The sequence below is a fragment of the Anoplopoma fimbria genome, chromosome 13 (genome assembly GCF_027596085.1).
Source record: "Anoplopoma fimbria isolate UVic2021 breed Golden Eagle Sablefish chromosome 13, Afim_UVic_2022, whole genome shotgun sequence".
NCBI lineage: Eukaryota > Metazoa > Chordata > Actinopteri > Perciformes > Anoplopomatidae > Anoplopoma > Anoplopoma fimbria.
In genome coordinates this window covers 4,714,361-4,725,433 of record NC_072461.1, presented here as the reverse complement: position 1 = coordinate 4,725,433, position 11,073 = coordinate 4,714,361, and the positions used below count along the sequence as shown (strand labels likewise).

The 11,073-nt window shown below is 40.9% G+C and overlaps 2 protein-coding genes across 5 annotated transcripts in view; one reads left to right on the top strand and one right to left on the bottom strand.

Moving 5' to 3' along the window:
- LOC129101781 (membrane-associated phosphatidylinositol transfer protein 2-like) overlaps positions 1–6,525 on the top strand; it is a 40,854-nt gene extending 34,329 nt beyond the window's left edge. For 3 of the 4 annotated variants that reach the window (XM_054611704.1, XM_054611703.1, XM_054611702.1), the window contains exons 16-25: positions 578–742; positions 1,570–1,848; positions 2,348–2,496; positions 2,603–2,719; positions 2,914–3,030; positions 3,124–3,272; positions 3,540–3,689; positions 3,821–4,001; positions 4,205–4,333; positions 4,598–6,525. In XM_054611704.1, coding sequence (XP_054467679.1) covers positions 578–742; positions 1,570–1,848; positions 2,348–2,496; positions 2,603–2,719; positions 2,914–3,030; positions 3,124–3,272; positions 3,540–3,689; positions 3,821–4,001; positions 4,205–4,333; positions 4,598–4,975 — 1,814 coding nt within the window. In that variant the 3' untranslated portion in view covers positions 4,976–6,525. The remainder of the gene's footprint in view (positions 1–577; positions 743–1,569; positions 1,849–2,347; positions 2,497–2,602; positions 2,720–2,913; positions 3,031–3,123; positions 3,273–3,539; positions 3,690–3,820; positions 4,002–4,204; positions 4,334–4,597) is intronic. The other variant, XM_054611705.1, reaches the window with a different exon arrangement.
- A 1,661-nt stretch (positions 6,526–8,186) lies between these two features.
- arl6ip4 (ADP-ribosylation factor-like 6 interacting protein 4) lies at positions 8,187–10,346 on the bottom strand. The gene is made up of 5 exons (XM_054611706.1): positions 10,063–10,346; positions 9,636–9,971; positions 9,212–9,329; positions 9,062–9,131; positions 8,187–8,975 (listed from the first exon to the last, which is right to left on the bottom strand). Exons 1-5 carry the CDS (start codon positions 10,238–10,240, stop codon positions 8,919–8,921), a joined length of 759 nt encoding a protein of 252 aa, XP_054467681.1. The 5' UTR covers positions 10,241–10,346; the 3' UTR covers positions 8,187–8,918.
- Between the last annotated feature and the right edge of the window lie 727 nt (positions 10,347–11,073).

The following is an 11,073-nucleotide window of genomic DNA, read 5'->3' as shown; positions in this document are numbered from 1 at the left end:
CAGTTTGTCTGCATCACTTCTATAGATTAGATTATTGATGTCAGCAGAAGGTATTCATCCAAAATTCAGAGACATTTTGATGTGAAAATTGTGCTTCTTGTGATGTCGTGTTTGTATAGTGTACTGTGCGTGGAGCTTTACCCATACATCCTGAATATACGGTTCCTATGTGCCTTGTTGTGATAATGGTCAGAGGTCATCTGATTTATAATCTTCAGAACTATTTCATTATGTCTCCGAAGACAAAGACTTAAACGTCATGTTACTTGGCTATGAGATGAAAAACACCTTCATAAGAGAACACATGGGTGTGACTGTAGCACATGTACACATTTGTGATTTTATCTGTAACCGGCCAGTGTTTTATGTACTTTATATGCTCCTGTGTTTACAATGGCCGGTTACAGATCCTTGGCTACAATACGGCCGCCTTTTGGTTTCACATGTCCTCTGAAACCACATTGCCTGTCGTCACATTTCTCTGTTGCCACCCTAACACACATCCCCCCCTTCATATCTGTGAGTTCCCCTTACCTGTGTCTCTGTCTAATGGGATCTCCTTGTTTCGGCTCAATAGCGGATGTTGTTCAGTCTCATGGTGGTGTCTTCATGGACAGTTCGTACCCCTCATCCCCCGTAGCGGGCCCCCTCTCCCGGGGCCAGCGGAGGGCCAGTGAGGTCAGCATTGCCAGCCAGGTCTCAGGAATGGCAGACAGTTACACTGCCACCAACATAGCCAACAGTAAGTGTTCTCAATACCAACAAAACACAGTCTCTCTCTCTCTTCCTTCCACTCACACAAACACTGGTCTAGTTATTCCCCCTCTCTCTTTCTTCCTTTAGTCTAAATCTCCTCTCTATTTCTCTCTCGATTCTTTTTCAGTCTCTCCTCCCTCCCTCATCTTCTCTCTCTCTCTCTCTCTCTCCCTTTCTCTCTCTCTCCACCCCGTTACTCTGACTCTACACACACCCTGCACTCCAGCTGAAGCATTTTAGTCAGCCAGACAGATATTTTTCTACTTCTGCTTAGCAGAGAGTTTTCTCCACATTCTTAAAATTCAAATTCCCACAATGAGCAAGCAAAGTCCTGAAGAAGAGCAAGTTTAGCGCCAATTTTCACTGTCTGTCTTACTTATCCACTGTCTAAATGTAAATGCAATGAACAAGTGCTGCATTTATCTAATGTGGACCCGGGTCGCTCAGCCATTCCTACATTGTCCACTCCCTAGTCAAGTCTTTGCGGAGATGACCTGTATTCTGTTGTGTTTTATGTTTCATATATTTGTACCTCACATTATTGTTCTGCACTCTGTTGTTTTGGCACCTACAGTAAAACTCTGTAGACACACATAAACTAATAATAACCCATTTTTGTTCATGCAACCAGAGCATCAGAGCACCTGCCCTACTGCCTTTACTGTTACTGTACTAACAATCATTTTTTACCTTTGACAGCCACAGTTCTTTTTAAGGCAGCTTACCGGAACCAGACGCATCCCGACATCACTCTTCAAACAGTTTTAACTTACACTTTCATTTGATTTCTTTGTCTTTGTTTTCTCCCCATAGCCAAATCATGCCAAACTTACCAATCCAAAACGTTAAGCCTTTTGTCCCAACTCGCCCTTTCATCACAAAACTTCCTGAAAAGTCCTCCTAAGTCCCGTAAGAAAGCAAAGGCTGATCCAGCTGAAGGACCTCCTGATGCAGATGTAGTGGCAGAGCTGGACGGTGAGGCAGAGGCTAGTGAAGGTCTAAGTCCCATTGGCCAATACTGCCTGTCAGCAGGGCTGGACTTTGCTATATCTGATCTGGTCTCACTGGACTCCCAGGCTGAAGTGGACCAAGGTATTTTTTAAGGGAGGGGACATCTAAATACAACTTGAGGCTACGGTTCTTTTCTGTCCACTGTTCTATACTGTGTCAAAAGCCAAAAAATCAACGCTGCTCTGACAGAAAGACTTTATTTTCTCTCCTTGTTTTGTTTCCCAATATAATTTCTATGTATGAGGCATAACGTGTAAATCCAGACTTTTCCAATTACATGATCTTTTTTTCACGTCCTTACTAACATGAATAACCATCTTCGCTCATATAATCATGTTAAAGTTCTAACCATCTTTCTCTTCCTTCCGCACTGGTTTCTCCTGTTAATTATAAACTACAGATGTCCTTCTTTTAGCTGAAGAACTGCTGGGATCTGTGATGATTGTGGTTCATAATTGAAATCGTCTTTTTGCTTGAGCTTCAGGGGTGTTGAACATTTGCGTGGCATCGCATACCTCTCACTGAATCTTACAGTTTCACCTTACGTGTTTGCACCCTATTCACTCCATTCCCATCGCAGTTGCAGCACGTTGGTGGGGCACAAAGCGGCTGGACTTTGCCTTGTACTGCCCCGATGCTCTGACCGCTTTCCCCACAGTGGCTTTACCGCACCTCTTCCATGCATCATACTGGGAGTCCACTGATGTTGTGTCTTTTCTCCTGAGACAGGTGAGTAAACATCCAAACGCCTGTCACCGTTTATGGCCTGTTAATAAGTGACCAGCGGGTCCTCTCAAGTGATGCTGAGGATTAATCATTGAAATGTGTCCTATAGGTCATGAGGCATGAAAACTCTAGCATCTTGGAGCTCGACGGGAAAGAAGTGACTGAGTTCACCCCCACAAAACCTCGAGAGAAGTGGCTCCGCAAGAGGACGCTGGTGAAGATCAGGGTAAGCATCAGTTCTACAAAAGCCAGTGTCAGGGGACTTTAGTGCATCAAAAAAATCCAGAATTCCTTCTTTTATTCTGACCTTTCTCTAATCCATTAAAGTCATCTCATCAAATACAGGAAAAAATGTGTTATGACAGACACTATCAATAACTTGCTTTTTGTTTAATGTCATTTCTTTTATTGTTTTGACAGAACGTAACTGCTAATCACCGCGTAAATGACGCAGTGTTCACAGAAGACTCCCAGCAGGTCGTGACAGGTCGCTTCATGTATGGCCCTCTTGACATGGTCACCTTGGCCGGGGAGAAGGTGATATATTTTTTTGTCACCACAACAGCACACATAGGCCGATGTCAGTAATGTCTGTGTAGTTTGTGCTCATTGTTTTGTAATCCTGTACAGGTTGACCTCCACATCATGACCCAGCCTCCATCAGGAGAATGGGTGTACTTCAACACAGAAGTGACCAACAGTAGTGGCCGTGTGTCTTTTGTCATCCCAGAGGACAAACGTCTTGGCATCGGTGTCTACCCAATCAAAATGGTTGTCAGGTGAGATTACTTTGACCATTTCCGTTGGCCACTTTCACATCACCGTCACCATGAGAGTGTAACAGTGAGCCAGCTTGCACAGAAGCAGGACCCTGAAACCAAGCTCTGATGCCAAGTCTTAGTTTACTGAATTGTTCAGGTTTTGTGTGCATTTCTATCAAGAAGCCTGGTTTATATCTTGGTTTTAGCTCAGTTTGTTGTTGTGTTTCATTGTACTCAAGGCAAATGTCACTTTTTCTTTCTCTCTGTTGTCCTTTCATTCCTCAGAGGCGACCACACATTTGCGGACAGCTACCTGACAGTTATTCCACGTGGCACAGAGTTTGTGGTATTCAGCATTGACGGGTCATTTGCTGCCAGTGTGTCAATCATGGGCAGTGATCCCAAAGTGCGAGCAGGAGCCGTGGATGTTGTCAGGTACCTAGCCCCTCTTCTACCACCCCTGTTTTCTTGGGTTTTCACAAGAATCTCTTTCAGACTGAAGCACATTAGCATGTAGCTTTGTTATTAAAGTCTTAATTCTGTTCTCCTGTTCCTCCTCATTTCAGGCACTGGCAGGATTTAGGCTATTTGATCATCTATGCCACAGGACGACCTGACATGCAGAAGCAGCGGGTGGTGGCTTGGTTATCTCAGCACAACTTCCCTCATGGCATTGTCTCCTTCTGTGACGGCTTGGTCCACGACCCACTCAGACACAAGGCCAACTTCCTCAAGTCCCTGACAGAGGTCAGACTGGGAGGATTGGGGGGTGGGGGGCTCTATGTGCAGTTCTATAAGTACCGTAGTTTGTGAATTTGTAGTGTTGTTTGTTTGTGGTATGAATGAGACATGAATACTTTGACAGGTGTAAACAACAAGGCTGACTTGGTATTACTATGAGAGAAAAATGAACTGAGTTGTAATGCTTTTGTTAATTTGACTGATTCAAGGTTCACATGAAGATTTTCGCTGGCTACGGATCAACCAAAGACATCTCAGTCTACACCTCCATTGGCCTCCCTCCCTCCCAAATATACATTGTCGGTAGACCCTCCAAGAAGATGCAGCACCAGTGCCAGGTACCATTTGATTATTTTATGCATAACTTGTGGAATTGATCTTGCTTTTCAAATATATATTCCATTTACTTATTTCAAGGTTACCCAAGTAAATACCTAAACCTCAATGAAAGTTATTTAACATTGGACACCGGTAAGGTCTAATACTGCCACGCTTACAACCAATTAATATTTATTAAATGAATGAATAAATATCAACCAACTTAAACAGAAGGTAAAAACTCTCAGATTCTTTATGCTTGACAGTATGCCTCCTCTCAACAGTTCATCACAGAGGGATATGCGGCTCATTTGTCCCAGCTGGAGTACAGCCACCGCTCCCGGCCGGCTAAGTCCAGCAGTGCACGCATGGTCCTGCGTAAAGGCAGCTTTGGCTTGGGTGCCAACAGTGACTTCCTAAGGAAGAGGAACCACCTGCTGCGCACCATCTCCTCCCAACCGGCCCCCAGCTCCCCAACGGGCAGCATCCACAACCGACCAGAACGCACACAGAGCCAATCAGACGGCGATCGGCTGGAGCGGCTGGAGAGCACTCACAGCTACAGCCAGGGAGCAGCACAGCGCAGCATGAGCATCACAGCCAGCTGCTGGGGCCGCAGCAGCAGCACCAAGCTGGAACCAGGCATTCTCAGCCCCAAATGAGATGAGGGAGACAATGTGAGAGTACCTTAAGGAGTGACTTAAAAATACAGGGCTGAGGCAGAGATCCATGACAAAGAGAAATGCAAAGAGTTAAAAACAGCTGGCTTGCACCAGGTGGGTAAATACCACAATGAAAACAATAGGTGCTACAAACCACTCTTTTAAAACTAATGCCAGTCACACTCAACATAGATATTTCTGAACAGAGGCTATCGCTCTATTTATTATACAACACACACAAAACTCAACAGGCATTTCAAAAAGCATCCTCCTTAAACAGGAACATGCACACAAATAGACAAAGCTTGTATTGTAGGGATCCAGACTGTTTCTACTGTTTAGTACATATTTATTAGTCTTGAATACAAGGTCAGTTTTCTTCCTAAAGCAGGCTTTTAGACGGTTACACATACAAGCACCCCAATGCAGTATACTTAGGCAAACAACACAAAGTGGTGACAGACAGCCTGCATCAGGTCCAAGTTGTGATACTGCTCTGTAACTGACTACTGCCACTGCAAGCACAGCAAGTACTACAGAGGTCAACTTTGAGTATGATAGTTTTAAAGTTATGTCCTTTTTATGTAATAATAAGATATGTTCTCGTCTGGGAGCAGAGCTAAAAATCAGGTAAAACTGGATTGGATTTGTTTCTTTTCCCTGTGTGACCAAACAGACACACAATCACTTAGCCAAGATGTATCTTTTAATATTTTTTTAGGACAATATTGTTTATCAGCATGTTTTTTATGTAAGCTAACGATAAATGATTTGATCTAGATCTACTACTTCGTTCATATACGACTAAATATATGTCAAACTAATGTTTCACCAAACCATACAGTCCAGTTTTGCTTGTTTTCTAGTTTTCCCTCAGAACAAAGAACCATCCAGATATCACATGAAGCAGACTGAGAAATGACCCTTTAACTATGGTTGCAGCTGAAACTGTTCCTGGGATTTTATAGCATTTCACCACATCTCACCATGCTGCGCTGCCGAACCTTCCTGAATCAGTCGTGAACAACTCAGCTAAAGGGAAACCTCCTGCTACTGTACGGTTAATGTGCCAAAGTAAACAGTGTACAATGATATGCTGTACATGAACAGAGAGGAAATAATTAATGTCTCCTGTGTAAAAATCGAATAGGTTGTGTAAGTATGTAGTTGAATGGCTTAACAAGACTTGTATATAATTGTTATATTACAGTGCAGATCTGGTATCTGGTCCACTGAAGACCAGTTTCAAGTGTCTTCTTTACTCTCGGGGTGGACACCACCTCATTCAGGATACACTTTAATGATTGATGATAACTATTCTTATTTAAGACAATTGATATTTTAAAATGTATTGATTTTGTGAACAAAGTGTGTTTTAAGATTACTTAAGCTATGTTGGTTTTAATTTTTCTTTAAACTTCAGTTGCAGCAGCCAAAACTCAAAGAGGTCTTTGCCTTGCACAGTATTGTATTTTTATTATGTTATCTTACAGATCTCCAGAATTGTATCAACAGAACTGCTATCTTGTGTCATATATTGTATGTTAATTATCTATTTTGGAAATTTGGGATATGGCTTCTCTCCAGTTATCCCTAAGCTGTAAATGAGGCGTTGAATGTGCTCATAGATAATCCTCCTTAGGTTAAGGTCTCTTTTCTCTGTTCTGCTGCGCCTTTAGAGGAAGAAAAATCTGCAATTTGTAAATTCTGTACAAAATGCTGTCAGAAGTGTGAACACAGAGCTCAGACTTACTTAATGCTGTTTGCCATTTATTACTGAAATGGGTACAGATGTGTGATTTATTCATTTAAATTATTTTATTTGGCCCTCTAATAGGCATGTTGAGAGCTGACTGCAATGGACCAATATGGGCTCAAATGAAGGGAAACGTGCAATATTACTCAACCGCACCACAAGATCAAACTGACTGTTGAGGAAATGTTACAGTGCATTGACAATCAGTTCAAAAGGCACATATTCTACAAACGTCCAATTGCAGAGGAAATCCGAATCTAAACACTCAACACATGCACAGGGACACATGCAACATTTATAGATTAAACCCATTAAAAAAAAAATAGAGATTTCTCACTGGAAAGTGCCACTGACCAAATCAGTCGTAACTGATCGTCCCTCAGTTGTCAGTTTATTAGGTTCACCTATCTAAAAAAAAGAGTGCGGCCCTGCAACAAATCCTGCCTTCATGAAGGTTGTAATTTTTTAGAGGATCAACTTAATGTTGATTTTTGAGGCTGTAGTTTGTGGTGCTGTTGAATTGTATTGTGTTATACTGAAAGGTGTTTCTAATATTTTGTCCAGCCCTTTAATATCACTGAGGGGAGACTTGATGCTAGAACACTGAGTGTGCATCCCAATGTATAGGCACCTATCAGGCCTGTTTATAGCTATCCTGGTGAAGAAAGGCGCTATAACAAACTGTACTACAGTCCCTCTGCATTTTGACTATTTCAGAGATCTGGCTTGAAGCCATATAAATAAAACTCTTCAGAGGCTGCTGATTAAAGAATGGCTGTGTGTACATCAATAGTAATTAGGAAGAAAAAGAAAAGAAAAGGCAATGCTGTTAAACATGCAATCATCTAAAGTTGGCCACTACTGAAACGTATGTCCTTCCTCAGAGATCTGAATTACCTGGATATTAAAATCCAGAGAATGTAAAGAGGAAGCGGTGCGGTTCTCTGAAGTTTGGATACCTCTGGACAGACAGTCGCTAGGATTCTGCTACTGACACACATATTACCAGAGGCCTTACATTTCCCTTTTCTGCCTTACATTATCATTGTGTTGCGAGGCCTAGAATGAACGCTGCTCGCTCACAAAATTACCTTATGGAAAAAGGACAGACTGTTTACTTTGTGGAAATAGAAAAGGGCCATATTTGCTAACAAGGATTTGCCTTGTTTTCACTTTAAAGCAAATGTACAATATTTGAAATATTTCACAAACATTAGGCAATCCGTCACTGTCTCAAGCTCCGTCCCCAGGTTAATGCAATGCCACCACTGTTACATCAACAGTTAGCATTCACAGGCTGTATATATATGTGTATATGCGACATACCTTGGTAAATATTTTCATTGTACAGGGTGTGTATCTTGTAGGTTTTGGATAACTTCATTTTATTCATTCCCTTGTGTTTTTATGTACAGTGTATAAAGAACATAAAGAACAACCAAGTCATTTTGGCCTTTTTTCACACTCAAAACCGTAACATTGTCATGAAGCACAATATGGTTCAGATTGATAGCAATTAGCTTCAGAGAGCATGAATTATTCAAATACAGGACAATTCATTGCAGTTGACAATATTTTTTATTTTTCTGGTATCAGTTCACCCAAAGGTAGATTTGTTTAGGGAACTAAAGAGAAAAAATGTGGATGTGAAGGTGAGTAGAAATCAACAAGTGGGTGTAGAGTATGTCGCCAAAAGAGTCAGAGTCAACACTTAAACTAGCTTTGTAATGTTCAGCACAAATCAGTTTATTTCAAATGAAGAAAACATTTGAATGGTCAGTCTGTTTCATCATCAGAGTAAAAAAGGTACAGGAAACTGACAACCTTAATTGCAGTATATTCAGGATTGAACCTTAAATATACACACTGAAATACTTTTTAAAAAATTGACAAAAACACACTTCATCAAATGTGAAAACTATTTGGAACATCTTCCTAGCTTAGAGTGTCTTTTGCAGATCACAGTATACACAAAACATTAAAGTTGCTTACTAACTGCAGCATCGATTTTAATAAGGCAAGTCAGTAGGAGATACTGTCTTTTACCTGGAAAAACTCAAGTGTACATCAAGAGTGCATGTCCCTTTACCTTCACTACTGAACAGTGAAATCCCAGGCAACCGTTTGAGATCATGATATAAATGCAGCTTATTGAGGCTGCACTCCTGAAGTAGATCACAGCATCTTCTACCTGTTCACTCCCAGTTTCCTCTGGAATTCTTTCCCGTCTCCCTTGGTGGCTTGCTATGAGAAGGATGCACATTTACTGTTGGATATAACGGAAGTCTTTGTTTATTTCACAAAGTTAAAATCAAATCTTTCTTATGTACCTTGTTGATTTCTTTGTGTTTTTCTCGGCTGACCATCTCCTCTATGATCTCTCCTTCTCCTCTCACCAATCTGGAAGGAAAAGAAAAAAAAATCCTGAGCTGTAGAAATTTAATACAAGAACATTTCTTTACATTTGTTAGCTGGCTTACCTGGTGCGTCCCGTTTCTGGGTCCACCACCCTGCGGATCACACTCTGCCTGGCCTCGTACTCCTCTTTGGTGAGAGGCCTCTTGGTGGAGAGTCGGGCCTTCTGCTCATCTGTCATCACTGCAGAGGAAACAGATTATTTAAAAAAAATGTGACATGTGCTTTCTCTTTCAAAATTATATTAGGTAATATTATGATAAATACTTCCGATTCAGATGTTGGCATTAATCATTTACACTATAAATTGACAGAAAAAAGGAATAATTACATTATTAGTTTCTTAAAACCTAAAGAGACGTCTTTAAATTCCTGAATTAATCCGACCAACAGTCCAAAACTAGAAGGAATTCAAATTTAAGCTCTGATCCTTCAACATTATTGTGATAATATACATAAAACACAGTGTGAAGTTAAGTAATGTCCCACCAGGTCCGAGCTCCACGGCCTCCTCATCACTCTGCCACACCTCCAGGTAAGATGGGGGCTGCTCTGCTGGAGGACTGGGCAACACCACCTCAGCTTTCTTCTTCTCCTTCTCCTTCTTCATCAGCTTCTCTTTCTTCTTTTTCTCCTTCTTCTCCTTCTTCTTCCGTTTCTTCAGCTTCAGCTTCGCCTTCTTCTTCTTCGACTTCTTTTTCTTGGCTTTACTTTTCTTCTTCTTTGTCTTTTCGTCGCTCGAAGACGAGGAAGACGACGAGGAAGAAGAGGTGGTCGATGAAGAAGAGGAGCTTCTTCTTGGCTTCTTTCTTTTTGTTTTCACATCTGAGGGAAACAGAGGAGGAAGTTCAACAGAGTTAGATCTTATTACGACGTGTGTTGCTGTCAAAGCTTCCCACTTTTTTTAAGTCCCAACCTTGACTTTTGTGTGATGTTTTCTTTGAGGATCTGCTTCGACTCCTGCTGCTGGAGGAGGAAGACGAAGACGATGAAGAAGAAGAAGAAGAAGAAGAGGAGGAGGATCGTCTTCGTTTCTTCTTCTTCTCGTGTTTTTTCTCTCTGCCAGCTCTGTCAGGTGATCTGCTGCGATCCATCACTGAGAAAGCAAAGCGAACATAAATCCACAGAGGCAGCCTGGCCGACGAGCATAAAGAGTAGAATGCTGCTCTAGTTTACGGAAGTGTGCGCGTCTTCAATTGTCTTCCGTCGGCGTCTGGAAATATAATTTTAAGGTTCCTAGTTCCTACGTTCCTATGCTCAGCTATGGGGAACCAACATGTACAGTCTATGGTGGCCGTTTAGAAAAGAAGTCCTCAGAACCTATACTATGACTAGATTCCAACTGTGTAAGTGTACTTACAGTTAACAATATTTGAAATACAAATCAAAACAAAAGTACAGAAGTATTATCAGTGTACTCAAAGTTTGAAAAGTTAACGTAACCATTATGCAGAATGATCTCTTTCTGAGTGCTATCTCATTGTTATTAATATTAATATTATTATTATTATTATTATTATTATTATAACATCCAAAATAAAAAATCTGCAAATAAACAGTGCCACTGTACTATATATGAATATAGGGAAATATTAGTATAAAGTTACAATTGTACAGTAGTTCAGTAAATGTATAACATATTAATATTTTTTTATTACCTTTTACACCCCTTTCAAAACAAGTTTTTACATAAATATGATTCTTGTCTGGGGGTTTCACTTTTGAAATTAGCTCGCATGGAAATTACTTTTGTCCAATTTATGAAAAGATCAGCAATATTCCCTAACCAGCTCCTTTGGCTGTTTAGTATGCAAAATAAGTATCATATAGATATGTCTACTGCTGAGTCGTCCTTCTGCTTTTAATATCTTAATTTAGGCAATGACAAAAGTCCAATTGGGAGAAGTTTAGACAGGTCCTAAATCCT